At 39.9% G+C, this 21220-nt stretch overlaps 1 protein-coding gene across 1 annotated transcript; it reads right to left on the bottom strand.

Moving 5' to 3' along the window:
* Window positions 1-1947: 1947 nt before the first annotated feature.
* LOC122563230 (uncharacterized) lies at window positions 1948-19949 on the bottom strand. The gene is made up of 5 exons (XM_043716829.2): window positions 19611-19949; window positions 17064-17677; window positions 16728-16881; window positions 6988-7108; window positions 1948-5162 (listed from the first exon to the last, which is right to left on the bottom strand). The coding sequence occupies exons 1-5, from the start codon at window positions 19884-19886 to the stop codon at window positions 4903-4905; spliced, it is 1425 nt and encodes a 474-aa protein (XP_043572764.2). The 5' UTR covers window positions 19887-19949; the 3' UTR covers window positions 1948-4902.
* Between the last annotated feature and the right edge of the window lie 1271 nt (window positions 19950-21220).

The raw sequence follows: 21220 nt of genomic DNA, 5'->3' as shown, positions 1-21220 counted from the left end.
GTATTAGGCATTCCTTTGGGTTCTGTATCACAAATCTCTCCAGCAGACCTCAGGTAATTTTTGAAATTCCTGTCAAAAGCAAGAGTGGCTGAAGAATTGCAGTCTGCTAGTTTGTTGGCATATTCCTATTGTTGTTTAAAAATATTGTTTGCTCATGAGACATGGATATCACTGGCTGGGCTAGCCTTTACATTTATACTCATCTCTAATTGCTTAGAGTCAGAGTCAATCACATTGCTGTGGATCTACAATCACAGAAGCAGACCAGGTAAGGGTGACAAATTTCCCTCAAATAAAAAAGGACTGAATGAACTGGAAATGTTTTATGTATAAAAATTGGAGTGTTCACCACGAGTTCAGCTTTTAATTCTAGACATTTGTTGTACTCAAATTTCACCATCTCTTATGGTGAGGTTCAAACCCATGCCTCTAGACCAATAACCTGGGTTTCAGAACTTATGAACTGTTACCAATACACTATCATATCCAAGCTATTTTGCTAGCCAAGGTTTTTGAAGTAATTGTGAACCACCCACAAGCAGTGGGTATCCTACATGATATTTGAAAGGCCAATTAGAAGTTTACAGTACAACAGTGAATCCATGTGGCTGATGATAGAGGAAGAGGAGGAGTAGGATGGGGCAGTGCTTTTGTATCAAATTTTAAATTCAACCCACAACTGGCCAACTTACAGATGGTTCCAGCCACAGATCACTCTGTGATCAGGATGTCCCTCCACAATAAAGATTCATATCCTGTGGCCAATTTTAATCTCACCTTCAGCTGTCTCTCCATTTTAAAAGTACTCTCTCTTACCTGCACACATGACTGTACTCACCTCAGATATTAGATCCAAAAATAACAGAATGATCTTCAATTGATTCTCCAGTCTCAGAAGTAAGGCAAGCAAATCGAAGTGGTTGAAGAAATAAAAATTGATCGCAAACATAAAAAGTGACTGACTTTGTTCATAAAGAGCACCATACACTTCACTGGTGAAATCCAGAACAAATAATCTAATAAACAACCTATCATTTTTATCAGGACTCACTTACACAAGGCATCACTGAACAAATTGGTTGCAAACTCATGGGCAGAGGACAATGATTGGTGGTGTTGTATTTGCACAAGATGCTCTTAGAGAAGGAGCAGAAAATCTCTTCTCTTACATGCAGCTGCCTCTTGGATTTTAGCTGTGAACAAGTGGATTATTCTCTTTCCCTTATGGAAGGTGATGTGCTCATTCAATTTAAAACTGAGTGTAAACAACTCATTAGTATTGGAACTATTGTTTGGCAAACCACAAAGTTTTCCTGATTCTTTTAAGTTTGTACAATAACTTTAGACCTGTTGAGCAAATACCAGAATTCCACTAGTTAAATAGATTTTTTAAAAAATTAGTACATTCAATTGATATGACGATTCCCATTTTATGGAGCAATTGAGATACTCCCATATTTAAAGGTTAAAAAGCATAACATGCAATGTGTTCTAGAAATATCATGAGTGTTTGTGTTTTGACTAATTTATGAGCTCTTTGACAATATAGTAAAGTATTATGAATAAAAGGAGAACTTAAGAGTATTTGGATTATCAGAGACATTCAAAGGGTCACCTCAAAAACGTTGTTCCATAAATTAAGAGCTCATGTCGTCTAACTGGAATATCTCCATCATTTTCTGTTTATTTAAATTTATCATCTTGGATGGGATTAATTTGTACACTTCCCATAATAATAAGTATAAAAATAGAATACAGGAAGAAACGCTAGTACAGTCATGTGGAACATTGTGAATATACTTTATCCACTGAGTTATTTTAAATTCCGAATGTTAGATGCTAGCTGGATGCTGCAACATGTAGATAAATTATGTGCATACAGACCACAAATAATTAAATACATATTCCAGATGCATGTGGAAAATAATGACTGGATTGTGAAGGAAACCAAGTCATTCAGATAATGTATTTATTAACTACATTAAGTATGTCATGAACACACAGAGCTGATCAACAGGCAGCTGCAACAACAAGCATGATTACCATAGTAATAATCAAACAATTACTTCCATGTTGAATTATTGATCATGTATATCAATAAATTAAGTCAAAACAAACACTGGTCACAATTTAGTTTTAAAAGTATACAAATTCAGTAAACTTTTTTTTTCCAGTACTGTATCAACCAAAATTCTCTTGTACCCAAAATTGTCAACATTACATTTTATTTTTTTAAAACCAGTGTGTTCTGATAAAGAAATTCTTTAAAAAAAAAAAAGTCTGCAGAAGTTGTGCTTAGTCTTTATATCGAAATCATTAAAATATTAGGTAAGTTTTTATTCTTGTGCCTGAACAATGGAACAACCCTTGGAGGACCTGTCAGTGAAAAAGGCAGCTGAGTTATATTTTGTTAAAACCAGTCTCAAGGTCCTGGTGTAATTTGTGGCATCAGCCTGGTCTTACTTGTGGTAATTTTACTGTGATACCCTGCTGTTCCAGGTGTGCCTACTTTATCTTCCAAAACAGAGCAGTTCCTTGACCTGTGTCCAGATTAACGCAAGACCCCGTTAAAAGACTTTATTAACCAGCATCACTTATGCATGTGTACAACTGAAGTTTTAAATGCTGAACTGTTACAGTAAATGAAACTGACTGTAATTAAAATTAGAGAGTCACAAAAACCAGAGATAGCTTTTGACATGTAATGGGAATTGAGAGATCAGATATCAAGAGTTATTGTTTAATGCACTCCCTAAAGGTAATTTTCGTTGCAAGGAAAGATTTAATATGGTGGGTGGCAAACAAACTATTTTTGTACCTCCTCCTTGATAAAGTCTCTGGGCACAAGTCTATGACATGGGAATTAATATCCATGGAATGAAGTCATTCCACCACTTGGTATTGACTCACCTTTTGGACAGGGATCACCACATGTGGAGCATGACAAGTTTCTGGGGTGAGATGGGTGGAATCCTATCACAGGCACTCCGTGGCTAATCACACAACCTAGCATTGGGAAGGGAAGGGCTCATGATATCTCCCTCAATCCACCTCCCATAATCGCTCAACCTGAACTGGAATCCAAGAATACGAAGCCTCAGTATTGTATTAGCAGCAGCCATTGCCCTCCTAGTGGTGCTGCTGTGCAGTGGATCTGGCAGTTAAGTACCTGAGCTGTACTTCGTTCAGCAAGTCTTTCCTTAAAGAGGATTTGTCAGCAGCTGACAGACTGGTCACCTGTGAGATTATGACAGTTAGAGTTTACGCATAATGTGATGAGTGATGTTCCTATGGATATATTCTGTGGCTTCAACATTTTACTGCATTTATTTATATCTTGGGTGAAGGAATGGAGGGATACAGTTTGAAGTTTGCAGATGAGTGCCGGGAAGGGTCGGGGTGGGAAAATCAGAAATAGGGCTGAGGGTGAAGTTACAAAGAAGCAAAGGGAGATTGGTTAAGTGAGTGAAATTATATTGATATGGGTGAGGGTGGCATCATCCACTCTGAACGCAAATTAAAAAAACAGTATTTTTTTTCTACATGGTCAGCAACAAAATTTCAGATGAGCAAAAAAGGTTTAACAGCCTGAGTGCACAAATTATTAAAAAGTAACAGACAGGTACAAAAAGCAAACAAACAGTTAAATAAAGTACTGACCTTTATCTTAGGTCAGCTGGAATACAAAGAAAGTAAATTAAGCTTTGTTTTGCCTTGGTCAGAATCCATTTGCGATGCTGCATTCAATGTTGTGTACTGCACCTCAAGAAGGGTAGTTGTTTTAAACAGTTTGGGCATGTTATAACACACCTTAGGGACAAGTGGGACTTAAACCCAGACCTTCTGGCCTAGAAGGACAGACATTACCACTACACCACAGAAATATCTTCCTGACTTATATTACCCTGAGCATAAATTTGAGGAGTAATCTGATTGAGGTATTTAAATAGATTTGATCTTTTCAGATTCTACCCCATTTCATTATGCAATAGTGTTACAAACAAAGGCCACAATCTTAATTGGAAACAGGCCGTTTAGGAGCAAAATTAGGAAGCACTTTCCCCAAACAAAACGTAGTAAAAATCTGAAAGTTTAATAAAAATAAAGTAAAAAGCTTCAGCTGGTGAAACACTTAAAACTTTCAAGACAAAAGTATTATCAAGTCTTGTTTAACAAGGGAACCAAGTACTATTGAGTAAAGGCAGTTTACTTATAGTAAGCCAGGATATAATTGAATGGCTCAAGAGCTTAGTACTGTATCTTAATAGTCTTACATTCATCCTGAAGATGTGACCCTTATAGTTTCACTCATTGGTGAGACCCCAAACTGCAGCCTGAAATTTCAGTATAACATTAAAAATCTTTGGTTAGGTTTTTCATATTTAGCATTAGCATTTCAATAAATTTCAGCTTCAGAAAAATAAGAGCAGAATAACAATACACGTGAGATTACTCAGAACAGAATAGCTCCTCGGGATTATATTCTGTGGCCTCAGTCTTTATCGATGGAACATTCCAATAAAGTGCTCCACCAAATCAGAATTTCTTAAGTAATCCAAGCATGGTGTCATTATTCTAATAACGCTATACTACATAGCTGTGTGTTCTTATTTTAAAATTGTCATTTTGTAAAGTGAAGGTTTGTTTCTTGAGTGCAGCTCTGACCAATATTCTGATGGAAATATATTTACACAGTCCATTTGCAATGGTAGAATGTCAAACAGTTAGTAATAATTAATTGTAAACCCATTCATTGATTTAGTTGAATGAACTCTGAAAAGCAGTGTCTTCCTATTGATTATTAGTTTCCAGAAAGTTTTCCTTTTCACTTATTCATTGAACAGTTGGTGAGTCAACTGGATTCAATTCTCAAGGCAACTTGCAGATTTTGAGCCACTTACATTATGCACATGCCATCCAGTTTACTCTCACAGTTGAGAGCTTATAATTACCAACGTTATTGATTTTGATCTTAAAGCCAGAGTCTGTAATATCAACAGCCATTGCTGTTACACCAATTGAATCAACGGAGCTGATTTCAGCCAAGCTCAGCACAATCACAGGATCCTTCAAGATGCGATGAGGGAAGTTAACTTCACGAATGTGTGGCCAAGCACAATTGTCTGATGTTTCACAATAAGTTCTTACTTCACCTGAAAGACCTGTTTCAAAACAAAAGAAAAAGAATCATTGCTAGGAAAAACTTGTAGCCACCCAATTATCAACCCTGTACAATACATTTGCTTTAAAACTCGCTAATTGAAATTTGTCACTTTTTAAAACAAACTTAAATTGCAGTTAAAGTACAAAATACAATTTTGTATTAATAATATGAAAATAAAAGCATAGATTGTATTTTCTAAATAAGAAAAAAGTGATCCACTCTTTCTCAGTAACTAAGAGACATTTGCAATAACTGCCTGAGGCCTAAATAAAAACAAAGACCGAAATGAAAAGATTGCAGACAGCACAAGTGACTCTATCACAACAACTGACTTCAAAGTTAAAGCTCTGGATTTGATGCCACCCAGCAGCATGTTGCAAAATGCAATGAGTGATCTGTGCATCGTTGAACTATCTCCCATTCTACAAGGATGGTGGAGATGTTGGGTCATCCTCTCATTCTTGGATGATTGAGGAGGGAATTAATTGGCTACAATAAGTGCCGTATCTGACCTTCTTCCATTATTTTACCCATGGTACAGGGAGACCCATGATATGTGGGTCACCCAGCAGTGTTTGCTGTGGGTTAGAATTGGGCAAGGGATTGGGTTTTGGTGAAACTCCTTTGGGAATCCCATGTGCCCAGAGATAGCAGCTTTAAACACAGTATCGCCTCCCCCCACATCCCACCTCGACGAGAGCCACCCCCAACAGATGCTGCCAACCTGCCTTCAGGCTTCCCATACTCTTGGCTTGTCTAATCTGGCCTCAATACGACTTCTTCAAATTGAATTCAATTCTAGCAGGAGCACTGCTTGATCCTGGCACTGAGGCTACAGAACTATAGGACGATTCCCATATCCGCTGTATCATTTTCCACAGTTTCAGCTACCCACTGTTTACCGCAGCCCGAACATATTGTAGGGAACATTCCAGAACCAGGGACTAGGAGGCTGGCAGGAAGATATGTTTCCCATTAAAATGAATGGTTTGCTTCTATCCACTGTAGATCCTAGAATGTATACCCCATGGGTATACGGCGAATACCATACAACTGAATTGGGTGGCAAATGTCTGAGCTGAGACTTGTTCTCCAAATGGAAGTGCAAGTCTCAGTCTGAGCCAATTAACACCATTTTATGGGTTGGTGCACAACATTTCAGTCGGTTACGGAGGGGAAGAGGGGGTCAGTGAGAGTCAGAGTATCCTGTAAAACACAGAACCGGGGCAGGAGACGAATCAAAAATACACAGGATTTCAATTATTCATTGGTTCATTACTCAGCAATATCGATCCGTCTGGGTGCATGTTGATAGAATGAGAACAAAGAAAGAAGATGGAAAACAGCAGATCAGGCAGCATCCACGGAGAGAGAGAGAGAAGCTAATATTTTAAAGTCTAGCTGACTCTTCATCAGAGCTGACACTATAGGGGTTTGGGGTGGGGGGCGTGGGGGGGGGGGGTGGAGGGCTGCGGGGAAAGGCTGCTGATAGTGCAGATTAAGTGACTGGATTGTTACATTGTCTGTCGCCATGTCCTCTCGCCCCAACCCTACTCCAGTGAGGGCAACTGTTCCTTCCAGTATGGCAGTTAGACATTACTCTGCCTTCTACATTGTAGATAGGATGCAGAGTGTCAAGATTAAGATGCTGAATAGCTAATCAATATTCAAATTTAGAGAGAATGGGCCTGTAGAACCAAACCTAAATATGGCTTCAATCAAAGATGAGAACGTTCACAAGCTATTTTTAAAATACCCAAGGCATCACAGAATTTATTTTATGACAATGAAGATTTTTAATTCTCTGATGTGACCATACTTACACTGTTCAACAGTGCTCTTAAGAGCCGTTTCAATCTTCCCCAGTTTTTTTTGCACAGTATGAACTGCTTGATCCAAGGCATCTGCGAGCTGTTTACTTTGATTAATCCCATTATTTTCAACCTGAATTTCAGGGGAAAAAATAAAAACTTGCTATCAATAGTGAAATTTATCTTACTTATATCGAACTCATCAGCTACGATAAGCATGTGCATCTTGTACTAAATTTACTCTGCTGAAATCCAGTTCCCCAGTCAGAGTGGATCTGCTACTCCACAATTACACGGGCCATGATGTTGTGTATGTAGATCTGTATAATTTAACAGGGTGCATATGATAATTAGCAGGAAAACTAAGATTAATATCTCTCCACTATTACAAAATATTTAGTTTGTCATACCTTACTATTTGTCCAAGTGCAAATAGGATGTTAACTGCAAAGGTTGTTTGAATGGTGGAAATCCAAATGAAAGTTTGTCAATTTAGATGATGGATTAATACTGCCATTAGAGTTGACTATATACAGAGCTTGGGGTTACCTTGAGACCATTACACTATTGTTTTTGACTTGATAGTTATCAGTAACATGAGGGCAACAGTCTCATACAATATACAATTACTCAATGAAATGTGTTCGATGTTTCCATTTACTCTTAAAATTTCACCATTCACTTTTGAACATTTGATGACTTTCTGTCAGTATAGTTTAAGAGGACAAGTCTTTAAATATTCTGCTGAAATTGGTGAGATATCTTTCATTTTTCTTTCTATTTGTAAGTCTTCCAATTACACCCATTGAGGATGTAGAAATGCAGTGTTGTAAAAGATTAAGCTAAATTCTAGATGTAGGTTTGCTCACTGAGCTGGAAGGTTCATTTGCATACGTTTCGTCACCATACTAGGTAACATCTTCAGTGAGCCTCTGGACGAAGCTCTGTCAGCTCATCGAGCAAACCTACATCCAGAACCTCAACCTGAGCTACAAATCTTCTCAAAACTCGCTATAAAGCTAAATTACTTAAACATTTATTTTTCTCAATGTCACCTGCAGGACACATGAAAATACAATCAAACAATATTTTAAGTATTCAAGCATCTATAGTGACCTTTATCCCCCAGACTCGTCTAACTTGGATGCCAAGTGAAGCCAGCCACAGTATAACTTGCACTATTTTTGTGCAAGCTGAAGAAAATTGACAGCTCAAATAGACATAGAACATAGAACAATACAGCACAGCACCGTGTGGGCGGCACGGTGGCACTGTGGTTAGCACTGCTGCCTCACAGCGCCAGAGACCCGGGTTCAATTCCCGCCTCAGGTGACTGACTGTGTGGAGTTTGCACATTCTCCCCGTGTCTGCGTGGGTTTCCTCCGGGTACTCCGGTTTCCTCCCACAGTCCAAAGATGTCAGGTGAATTGGCCATGCTAAATTGCCCGTAGTGTTAGGTAAGGGGTAGATGTAGGGGTATGGGTGGGTTACGCTTCGGCGGGGCAGTGTGGACTTGTTGGGCCGAAGGGCCTGTTTCCACACTGTAAGTAATCTAATCTAGAACAGGCCCTTCGGTCCACGATGTTGTGCCGAACATTTGTCCTAGCTTAAGCACCCATCCATGTACCTATCCAATTGCCGCTTAAAGGTCGCCAATGATTCGGACTCTGCCACTCCCACAGGCAGCGCATTCCATGACCCCACCACTCTCTGGGTAAAGAACCTACCCCTGACATCCCCCCATACCTTCCACCCTTCACCTTAAATTTATGCCCCCTTGTAACACTCTGTTGTACCCGGGGAAAATGTTTCGGACTGTCTATCTATTCCTCTGATCATCTTATAAACCTCTATCAAGTCACCCCTCATCCTTCGCCGTTCCAATGAGAAAAGGCCTAGCACTCTCAACCTATCCTCGTACGACCTATTCTCCATTCCAGGCAACATCCTGGTAAATCTTCTCTACACCCTCTCCAAAGCTTCCACATCTTTCCTAAAGTGAGGTGACCAGAACTGCACACAGTACTCCAAATGTGGCTGAACCAAGGTCCTGTACAGCTGCAACATCACTTCACGACTCTTGAATTCAATCCCTCTGCTAATGAACGTGAATACACCATAGGCCTTCTTACAAGCTCTAGCCACCGGAGTGGCAACTTTCAAAGATCTATGAACATAGACCCCAAGATCCCTCTGCTCCTCCACCTCATTAAGAACCCTACCGTTAACCCTGTATTCCACATTCTTATTTGTCCTTCCAAGATGGACAATCGCACACTTGACAGGGTTGAACTCCATCTGCCACTCCTCAGCCCAGCTCTGCATCATATCTAATTCTCTTTGCAGCCGACAACAGCCCTCCTCACTATCCACAACTCCACCAATCTTCGTATCATCTGCAAATTTACTGACCCACCCTTCGACTCCCTCTTCCAAGTCATTAATAAAAATTACAAACAGCAGAGGACCCAGAACTGATCCCTGCGGAACTCCACTTGTATCTGGGCTCCAGGCTGAATATTTACCATCTACCACCACTCTCTGACTTCGACCGGTTAGCCAGTTTTCTATCCAACTGGCCAAATTTCCCTCTATCCCCTGCCTCCTGACTTTCCACATAAGCCTACCATGGGGAACCTTATCAAATGCCTTACTAAAATCCATGTACACTACATCCACTGCTCTACCCTCATCCACATGCTTGGTCACCTCCTCAAAGAATTCAATAAGACTTGTAAGGCAAGACCTACCCTTCACAAATCCGTGCTGGCTGTCCCTAATCAAGCAGTGGCTTTCCAGATACTCATAAATCCTATCCCTCAGTACCCATTCCATTACTTTGCCTACCACTGAAGTAAGACTAACTGGCCTGTAATTCCCGGGGTTATCCCCATTCCCTTTTTTGAACAGGGGCACAACATTCGCCACTCTCCAGTCCCCTGGTACCATCCCTGTTGACAGTAAAGACGAAAAGATCATTGCCAACGGCTCTGCAATTTCCTCTCTTGCTTCCCACATAATCCTAGGATATATCCCGTCAGGCACCGGGGACTTGTCTATCCTCAAGTTATTCAAAATGCCCAACACATCTTCCTTCCTAACAAGTATCTCTTCTAGCTTACCAGTCTGTTTCACACTCTCCTCTTCAACAATACGGTCCCTCTCGTTTGTAAATACTGAAGAAAAGTACTCATTCAAGACCTCTCCTATCTCTTCCGACTCAATACACAGTCTCCCACTACTGTCCTTGATTGGACCTACCCTCGTTCTCGTCATTCTCATGTTTCTCACATTAGCATAAAATGCCTTGGGGTTATCCTTGATCCTATCCGCCAAAGATTTTTCATGCCCTCTCTTAGCTCTCCTAATCCCTTTCTTCAGCTCCCTTCTGGCTATCCTGTATCCCTCCAATGCTCTGTCTGAACCTTGTTTCCTCAACCTTATGTAAGCCTCCTTCTTCCTCTTTACAAGACATTCAACCTCTCGTCAACCAAGGTTCCCTCACACGACCATCTCTTTCCTGCCTGACAGGTACATACATATCAAGGACACGTCATATCTGTTCCTTGAAAAAGTTCCACATTTCCACGACATCCTTCCCTGACAGCCTATGCTCCCAACTTATGCTCCTCAGATCCTGTCTTACAGCATCGTATTTACCCTTCCCCCAATTGTAAAACCTACCCTGTTGCACGCACCTATCTCTCTCTTCATAACCAAGGTGAAAGTCACAGAATTGTGGTCACCATCAACAAAATGTTCACCCACTAACAAGCCCATCACTTGTCCTGGTTTGTTACCAAGTACCAAATCCAATATGGCCTCCCTTCTGGTCGGATAATCGACATACTGAGTTAGAAAAGCTTCCTGGACACACTGCACAAACACCACCCCATCCAATCTATTTGATCTAAAGAGCTTCTAATCAATATTTGGGAAGTTGAAATCGCCCATGACTACTACCCTGTGGCTTCTGCACCTTTCCAATGGTTTGGTCCTGGGTGGAAGTTGCTACACATGCCTGCACAGACATGTTTAGATAAAGTCATTTGTATAGTCAGTGGGAGGAGCTTCAATCTGGCAGGGGAATAACTGAAATGTGGACACAAAAGCAGATGCCTTGAACATGACAATCTGTACAAGACTGCAAACAAGTGTTTCAGCGAAATGCAAACAGACAGTTTGAGAACAAATTGTGCAATGTAAGAGCATAACTGATGTCAATTGTGTTTTTCTAATAATAAAAGTATCATAAACATCATATTAAACTGTTTGTTTAACAATGTGCACTGCAGTCAATCAAATTATCCCAATAACTACCAAACCCACATAAATGCCAGGTTATATTAATAAACTGATGTCATTCCAAGCACACAGCAGAGTGCCAGATTTTACCGAACAGCAGATGTTCTTTATATTTATTAAAATGTAAGACCATAAGATTTATGGTCTTGTGATAGTAAACAATTTGTTTGCAGCTCCTAGCTGCATTTTAATATTCAGAATACAACTACAATATCAAGAGATTTTAAACATGTTAAGTTTTAGACATCTTAAAAATAAACCCTATTTGGATCTTGAGATCAAGGACATTCCACATACTTAATGCTAAACACTGCCCATTACTCATTTTGTTGAGTTTGATGTAATGTGTATTTTTTTTTATTATGACTTATTTTAGAGCTTGAATTTTGAACCAGTGGCACATGGATTTTGATTTGTGTGTATGAGGGAGTTTGATGATTAACTAATCAGTATTTCTGGAGCCATGCTAAAGCTATATAAGAGATGGAGTCCCCCAGGTAAAATGTGGTTTGCTTACATTGTGAGAGTTTTATATGCAGACAAAGTAAACATTGAGGAATGCTTTTTAGATGAAAATCTTTCGGTTAGGGTGTTTCCCCAACCGAAAGATTTTCCTTCGGTTAGGGGAAACACCCATATCTTGGAGCGTGTTTGTCAGTTTGCTGAAGTGCTTGCTAAAGTGAAACGTATGAAATGTTTTCTCCTTGGGAAAGGAGTTTGTTTAAAATTGTTCGGAAATAGGTTACCCCAATCTGAAGCTTTTAGTTTGGATTCTATTCCAAAAATGTTTGGTTAGAATGCTGAAGGGGTTATTTTAAATTGAGAAAGTCTAAGCTCAACTGTGTGACTAATCTAGGAAAAAAGCTACCAAACTCTCAAGACCATAAATTGATAGGAATATTTTAAGTTAAACCTGTAGTTGTGATAGGGAAGCAAAATCTCTTATTTTTGAGTACTGTGAAGTGATGGTTTTGAAATAGATAGAATCGTATTTTTACTGCACGATAAAATCTTTCAAGTGGTTTTGTGAGTAAATAGCTGAGCTTATTCTATTTTATCTTTTCGAAGAATTTATTTTATTGTTAAAGCAAAATCTACAACATTGCATGCTGGTGTTTCAGTGAAAGAGCAGTTTAGTAAAATCAAAATAGAATTTATTAAACCAGGTTTCAAACTGGGATCTAACTTCAAAAGCTATAATACCAGCTGGAATGGCAATGAGTAAACGTGTGTTAATTCTACAATATTTTGAATTAACAAGGATTCTTCGCGGTTCCTGTTTTGTCATAATTTGGTGCTACAGGAACATAGCAGAAAGATATCTAAGATAAGAATGTGCTACAGCAATCCCCCACACTCCACTCATTATAGGTACCCATTAGATCTCTCCCCCCCCAAATATTCAGATTTGATGTACATTTCTTTTAATTTTACTGTCCATTAGATTTCCATTTGGGTGAAAATGCACCCAACCTTGATGAAAAATAATCTGCACAGTCACATTAAAATATCTCATGTTAACATTTCAGCAAACAACTTATATAGCAGCTTACCCATTAACAAAGTTAAGAAATTATTTTATATCAATATTTCTTATCCTGAGCTGGCTAAAACTCAAATTACATTTCCTGTATGCTCAAGCAATAGTAGATTCAGAGTCATAGAGATGTACAGCACCCTTCGGTCCAACTCATCCATGCCAACCAGATGATATCCCAACCCAATCTTTTCCCACCTGCTAGCACCCAGCCCACATCCCTCCAAACCCTTCCTATTCATATACCCATCTAGATGCCTTTTAAATGCTGCAATTTTACTAGCATCCACCGCTTCCTCTGGCAGCCCATTCCATGCACGCACCACCCTCTGCATAAGCCCTTAGGTGCCTTTTATATCTTTCCCCTCTCACCCTAAACCTATGCCCTCTAGTTCTGGAGTCCTCCACCCCAGGGAAAAAACCTTGTCTATTTACCCTATCCATGCCCCTCATGATTTATAAACCTCTATAAAGGTCACCCCTCAGCCTCTGACACACCAGGAAAAAACAGCCCTACCCTACTCAACCTCTTCTGATAGCTCAAATCCTCCAACCCTGGCAACATCATTGTAAATCTTTTCTGAACCCTTTCAAGTTTCACAACATCTTTCTGATAGGAAGGAGACCAGAATTGCATGTAATTTTCCAGAAGTGGCCTAACCAATGTGCTGTACAGCTGCAACATGACCTCAACTCTTGTACTCAATACTCTGACCAATAAAGGAAAGCATACCAAATGCCTTCTTCACTATCCTATCTACCAGTGACTCCACTTTCAAGGAGCTATGAACCTGCACTCCAAGGTCTCTTTGTTCAGCAACACTCCCTAGGACCTTACCATTAAGTGTATACGTCTTACGTCCTGCTAAGATTTGCTTTCCCAAAATGCAGCACCTTGCATTTATCCAAATTAAACTCCATCTGCCACTCCTCAGCCCATTGGCCCATCTGATCAAGATCCTGTTGTAATCTGAGATAACCTTTTTACCTATAAAATGTACACCTATCTTACATCAAACAATTTGCTCTTACATAATGTGCTCCATATTTTCTGAAAATAAAAACTGCCTTCTAAGAAAGGAGCGATTTCCTCAGAGGTGGAAATTCATCTATGCCACTGAAATAATGCATGGCAAAACATGGTTATGTTTTGCATCAGATTTGCTCACTGTTTTCTTTAGAATACCAATTTAGCCAAACAGAGAAGTGAAGTGAATTACAGATGGAAAGACCATTTAAAAACAAAAAAACTTGTTAAGCTGAGGAAGATGTATCATAGAATTAAGCAATAATAATCTTTTAATTAAACTTAAATAAATTGAAGTATTGAATACAAATCTTCAGGCACATCTACAGAATTATTTTGTCTGTTAATTATATAATTTCTAAGGAGATTTAGGACAATTTCCTCAAATTGAAGGTGTGAAAGGTCTTTGAACATCATGGATCAGCAACTGAACTTCTGCACAGTGTAGAAAATTGTTTAATTTTATTCAATACTTCTCTTAAATGTGCATTCGTACATTTCAGTTGAAATGTCAGATGCAAAGCTTTGAGCAAATTTTCCTTAAAGCCTTACTACAACCCTGTATTACAATAGAAATCTGCACATATTACATTTAGAACAAAAGCAAAAGTAGAATAAATTGGAATGAATGGTTCTATCATGCAGGATGTGAATATAATAGACTCTAGTATCAACAATTTTTTTTTGCACAGACTACCCTAGAGGCATATTAGCTACAAGTTTGTAAAGATCTCAGGAAGCATATTTCCATTCCAGTGAACTGCAAAACAGAAGAATGCCTTCTCCAATCAACATGATTAATCAAATCTCTAATTTCTCACAACTCCCCCTTTTTGGTTGGTGACATAAAAGCTTTCAACTTAGGAGATCTCTAGGATTTATGTAGCAATTTTAAATTTAAGGATTTCCTAATTACTCATTTATGTGTTCAGTTTCTGTAAGTTTTGAGTAGATACCAGACTGATGAAATCAGATTCTAAAATCATTCCGAAATGGGATTTAGAAAAGAGATTTGATAGAACTTGTGAAAATATAAGTTTTCCATCATAAAATCCATCATCACATGAATTGGAGGGTGGAAATTATACAATGTGATAAGAGGTCTTCGGGATTAATCATCAAATACAAAATAAAGCTTTACCTAGTTTGGCTAACATCTTCCTCCAATTTTTTTCAACTCATGAATTCTAACAAATAAAAGACATGCACACTGTTTTAAACATACTCAATACTTCGATGTTTTTGAATCAATCAATCTGCTCAGGTATATTAATGATACAGCTCTGGAGCAGATGGGTCATGAAACCAGCCTTCTAGCTCAGAGGTAGGAACAATACCATTGCACCACAACAGACCCGTCTCTTTACTTATGACAACTGTAATCAATTTTGAATAATTTGCAGAGTTAACACTAACATATGATTAGAAATCCATCTTGTACGCAAACTAAAAATGATTGGATTTTCCAACTGGGATCTTATGCCAGGCTCATATGGAGGATGAGCCCATGTATGTTGTCAGCATACTGTCTGAGGCAATCCTCTGGTTTCTAAGTTGGCTTTCTTTGTTCCCCACGGACTCCCAAGTGCAGGGCTGGCCAGAGTGCCTAAAGTAAAGTTAGACTAGCAAGCTTCATGGTAGAAGTGGTCCTGCTAAAGAAGGCAGATGAATTCAAGGGCACAGCAACAGAGGAGGCAGTCTCAATTTCATACCCAGTACCATCCTATCCAAGAGCTAGGAACCGTTACAGCCATCACATTCAAGGGAAAACCCTCTGCAGATCTATTCATGGTCAAGGCTTCAGCCAAATATGTCTACATCTCAACTTTGGTGTGCATGGAACTCTCTGTACACTGCCCCTTCCCCTGATCTGCCACCAGAAGCCCACAATAACACTAGTAAAATACCATTGGTATTTTATGGTCCAAGTGCGCTTTAACTGGACTAAGTATTTGCCAACTTCCATGAAACGGGCAACCATCCAAATCCCTGGACCCTTCATTTGTAAAGCTTTCAAAGCAGAATGGTTACTGGGAGCAGAATGTTAATTGGGAGCTATCCCAACAGGACATGCCCTATTTTTTTCAAGAAACTCTTATCTAGCATTTTGCTTGAAAATGGACATAGGAATAATGGTGTCCTGTCATTAAATACCTTATTGTAACCTAGAAACCAGCCAGGCCTTTTATTTGCTCTGACAGTATACTTCCTTTTGTACTTTAACAACACTTCAATAACTGTACAGACCTGTTTCGGCAATATACAAATAGAAAAGCTTCAAGAATCAGATCATTAAAGTCCAGAATGGCCCATTTAATTGGCTTTCAATAATTTTTATTGCAGTTCAAACATAGAAAGGAGGAGCTGGAATAAGTCACTCAGTCAATAGGATCATGGTTCATCATCCAACTCACTAACCTGTTCCTGCTTTCACCCAATACCCTTTGGTCCATTTAGTCCTCAGAACTATATTTAACACCCTCCGGAAAACATTCAATGTTTTGGCCTCAACTGCTTTCTGTGACAGAACAGCTCACCATGCTGTGTGAAGAAGTATCTCCTTGTCTCACTCCTGAAAGATCTATCCTATAGCCAGTAAACTACTTCTGGACTCCATGGTCATCAGGAGCATCCTTCCTGCATTTTCCCTGTCTAGCCCTGTTAGACTTTTACACGTTCCAGGAAATCCTCATTCTTCTCAACTCCAGTTAATATAACCCTAACTGACCCAGTCAGTCAATCTGCAAACATCAGTCTTGGCATTGCAGGAATCGGGCTTTGTTGCAATCCCTCCAAAGCCTCCCACTGAGAAGACCAAAACTGCCCTGTACAAGCCCAACAATGAAAAGGTGATTTTTGTAATTAAATATTATAGCATTTTACCTCTATAATGTGATTCTGTAGATTGGCTATCATTTCATCCATTTTATCATCTCTGTTTTGTAGCTGGCTAAAGTCATTAGCTACAATACTTTGTACTGCATTTCCGAGTTCTTCCACAGAGATCTTCTCCTCTTGTAACTGAAAAGTCAGTTCCCTGAAATAGATACAATAGAGAAAGTGGTATTATTCAAATGGGACTCACTAGATGCAAACAACTCAGGGGTGGGATGAATCCATAGGAATTTAACGGTTGCTGCATTCCTTTTTAATATTTTGTTTTTGTTTCAGTGTTTCCAAACACAACTTCCCACCCCAATTACATAAATGTGATTAAACCTGATATTTTGCAGCTCTTCTTTATTGGAAAGGTGTTCTGCTTGTTGGGCTGAAACAGTCTCTTTAAGTCCCAGTAGTTCATTGCTATGCTGTGCTACCTGTGACTGTATAGTATCAGTCAGCAGAGTTGTCTGATTTAATTGTTTTGTTAATGCAATCACACCATTGGAGAGGGAAGGAAGATTATGGTCCACAAAGTCTTTGACTGCATTCATCTCCTCAGCACTTTGCTGAAAAGCTTGAAGGTCCTGACTCTCATGTTCTAGGCTTGTAATTCGATCCATTAAACTCGACAAGGACACAGAGAGAGAGTTTACACTTTCTTCCAATTTTGAATTTGTAGACTTCACACTTGCAATTTGCTGCTCAGTCCTCGGAAATTCCGTTTCTCGGAGATGTTCCACTGTATTCTCCACATTCTGCAATTCAGTTTTCGTTAGCAAGTTCTTCCTGAGCTCACTCATTTCTGTTTGAAGAAAAGCCAACTTACTTTCCAGGTCAGAGGCTTGAATCTGTGCCACAGCTACTATTGTCTTATCCATTTTACGTTCTGAATCAGACTGAGCAACTTCGAGATTCAACAACTTTTGTTCATATTCTTCCGTGGTCAACAACTAAAATAAAATATAAAAAAATCTTTTTCAAAACAGGTAAATATTAAAAATGTACTAACCATTTCTACTTTCCACCTATCTGTATTTCTACTTCAGATCAATTAAACGTTGGATACTTCAAGGTTTTCTGCACATTTGACAGAAAGAGAAACCCGGTTGACCATCCTAGTTTTCATCTATGGCCTGAATTCATCTCTATTTTCTTGAGCACATTCTCGATTTTAAAATTGCTCCACCATTGGTGGGTACGCTTTCAATTATATAAGCCCCAAGTTTTGGGATACCCTCTCTACATTTCTGTGCCCCAATCATTTTTTTAAAAAAAACTCATCTCATGACACAAATTTTTGACCTAATATCTCAAGTGGTTTGATGTCCAATTTGTTTTATAATGTTCCTGCGCAATGCTCTGCCTTTTAAATCCTTAAAGGTCCGTTTCCATACAGTACATCTCTACGACTTTTAATGCACAACGTAACTAAAACGATGGTGCAACTTGGGCTGCACAGTGACAACATTTCTGACAACTATGTTCAAGACCCACCTACTTTAGTGGTGCATCACAACATCTCTGAACATGCTAATTGTAACCTTTCAATAAATAAGATGCATCCATAATTAAGCCAACTAAGTATGCGTTACTTATTGTTTCTCATTCTCTCCTTTTTACTCTTTAATCTCAGTCAGTAATAATAAACCCATGTTCAGTAATTAGCACAAGTTTAACATTGATTTATCCTAATTGTTTACGCGATAAAGACTTTAGTGGTTGATTTTGCTGTTCAGGATGCAGGGTTATGACAGTAAAACTTCTTTTTAAAAGAATATGATGAATTGTATCTGACATTGTCCCAGAATTGGAACTTATATCTAGCTTTACAGCCCCAATGAAATATCACATCATGGACACTTCCATAAAGACACTGCTGATAGGAATCAGATAAATGCAATGTCAATTAGAAGCAATTCAGGGGCAGCATGGTGACTCAGTGAGTAGCATTGCTGCCTCACATCACCAGGGACCCAGGTTCGATTCCGGCCTCGGGCAACTGTCTGTGTGGAATTTGCACATTCTTGCCGTGTCTGTGTGGGTTTCCTCCAGATGCTCTGGTTTCCTCCCACAATCCAAAGATGTACAGGTTAGGTGGGTTGATCGCACTAAATTGCCCATAATGCTCAGGGATGGGAAGTGCATTGGTCAGTAAATGTAGGGTAGGGGAATGGGTCTGGGTGGGTTATCCTCTGGAGGACCAGTGTGGACATGTGGGGCCGGAGGGCCTGTTTCCACACTAGGGATTCTATGATTCTAATAAAAAGAACTGCAGAAGCTGGAAAGCAAAAACAAAAACAGAAATTGCTGGAGAAACTCACCAGGTTTGACAGCATGTGTGGAGAGAAAGTACAGTTAACACTTCAAGTGCAGTAACCTTTCTTTGGGACTGATTGTAACTAGAAAAAAGGTTGGTATACACACATATTGGGCTTCATTTCCACCAATCGGTAATTTCTCACGGCCTACTCCTTTAGCATGTATACACTAAAGGGGGGGGGGGGGGGGTGAGAGTCACCGTTCCGTGGAAATGAAGCCCAATTTGAAGTAGTTATTCAACTAGGACAAAGTGAGGACTACAGACGCTGGAGATCAGAATCAAAAATGTGGTGCTGGAAAAGCACAGCAGGTCAGGCAGTATCCGAGGAGCAGGAGAGTCATTATTTAGGGCATAAGCCCAATTAGTTATAGACTTGAATCGGAAATTTGAAAATCCGGACTATGCCCAGAAATGTAAACAAAAAACCGTACTAAAAATTTGCAAATTATGATGAACACATGGTTTCCATTATCCCTTTCCTCCCCAAACTCCATTCGCCAGGAATAACTCATCAGGCTAAGATGAACAAATCACTGTGAAAGCCGACCATGATAAGTACACACCTTCTGGCTCAACTCATTCACTTGAGCCTGGATCTTCTCGAACTGAGACAGTTTATTTTGCAGAGCTTGGATAGTCTGATCGAGGCTGGCGATGGTTTGGAGCTGCTGCTGGATGTACCAGCCAGCAATGCCACCGCCGGCCAGCAGCAGCAGAAAGAAGCTCCACAGCAAGGAGACGCCAGCTGGAGCCGAGGGAGACTCCGCCACATTCTTACTCTCAGACCTGCCGGAGTGATCATCGCCACGCTGTCCGCCTTTCCCCTTCCGACTTCTCATCGTTCCCAAACTTTCTGCCAAAACTTTTTTATTTTCTCTCTCCAACTTTTCCACCCTGGACCCACAATTGACACCTAGGGGGCGGGTACAAGTCAGTGATAGGCTGATCTAGTCCAATCAGAGATCAGACACCCTTTGCCGATTGTCGGGACCAACCAATAACACGAGGACAACGAAATTTGGAGCTCGGTCCTTGCACCAATCACATTATTTCAATTGTTTTAAACGTGTGATGTGCTCAATATCGCAGATATCAGCAAGTAATATCTTCTGGTGATCCATGAGTTATTTTAAAACAAGACTGTGGATGCTGGAAATCTGAAACAAAAGCAGAAATTGTTGGACAAACTCCACAAACCTAGCTGGAGAGAAAAGGGAGTTAAAGTTTCGAGTTCAGTGACCCGTTTTTAGAACGGGGGTAGCAATTTTTGCTTGTCACGTACAAAATATCTGTGAAGCAGTTTTGGATGTCCACAAGGACTTAGCAGACAGTGTAAAAAATGCAAGCTCTTTCTTGGTTTAATTTGTTACTTGCTTAACATTGCTGTTTAGGTAGAGAAAGCATTTTGGCATATCCATAAGGACAATCACCAACTTCTACAAATGCACCATTGAGAGCAAACTGTCCAGATGCATTTATTCCTGATGAAGGGCTTATGCCCAAAACGTTGATGATTAGATTCTCTACAGTGTGGAAACAGGCCCTTCAGCCCAACAAGTCTATACCAACTGTCTGAAGAGTAACCCACCCAGACCAATTCCCCTCAGACTAATGCAACTAAAAATATGGACAAATTAGCATTGCAAATTCCCCTAACCTGCACCTGGACTGTGAGAGGAAACTCACACAGACACAGGGAGAATATGCAAACTCCACACAGTCACCCAAGGTCAGAATTGAACTTGGGTCCCTAGCACTGTTAGGCAGTAGTGCTAACCACTAAGCCACCGTGCGATACTCCTGCTTCTTGGATGCTGCCTGACCTGCTGTGCCTTTTCAGCATCACATGCATGACTCTGATCTCCAGCATCTGCAGTCCTTGCTTTCTTCCTGGGTGCATAATGGCAACTGCTCTGTCTAGGAACATAAGAAACTACAGAAGGTTGTGTGCACAGCCCAGACCATCAAGGAAGCTAACTTTCCATCCATGGACCCTACTTAAATGGCTCGCTGCTGCAGAAAGGCTGTCAATATCATCAAAGATCCATCACACCCGGTAATGCACTCCTATAACCTCCTCCACCAGGCAGAAGATACAGAAGCTTGAACACATGCACCTGCTGAAAATGTGTTGCTGGAAAAGCGCAGCAGGTCAGGCAGCATCCAAGGAGCA

Source organism: Chiloscyllium plagiosum, unplaced genomic scaffold, assembly GCF_037043375.1.
Source record: "Chiloscyllium plagiosum isolate Xiang-an unplaced genomic scaffold, Cpla_swu_hap1 HiC_scaffold_26, whole genome shotgun sequence".
NCBI classification, from domain to species: Eukaryota; Metazoa; Chordata; class Chondrichthyes; order Orectolobiformes; family Hemiscylliidae; genus Chiloscyllium; species Chiloscyllium plagiosum.
This window is presented reverse-complemented; position numbering and strand designations above follow the sequence as displayed.

Excerpts from the sequence above, each read along its gene's own strand:
- LOC122563230 (XM_043716829.2), bottom strand. The coding sequence starts at position 19,886 with ATGAGAAGTCGGAAGGGGAAAGGCGGACAGCGTGGCGATGATCACTCC. Across the intron at positions 17,678-19,610 it reads TGAATGAGTTGAGCCAGAAG|TTGTTGACCACGGAAGAATA; the intron begins GTGTGTACTTAT and ends ATTTTATTTTAG. Across the intron at positions 5,163-6,987 it reads TAAGAGCACTGTTGAACAGT|GTCTTTCAGGTGAAGTAAGA; the intron begins GTAAGTATGGTC and ends GTTTTGAAACAG.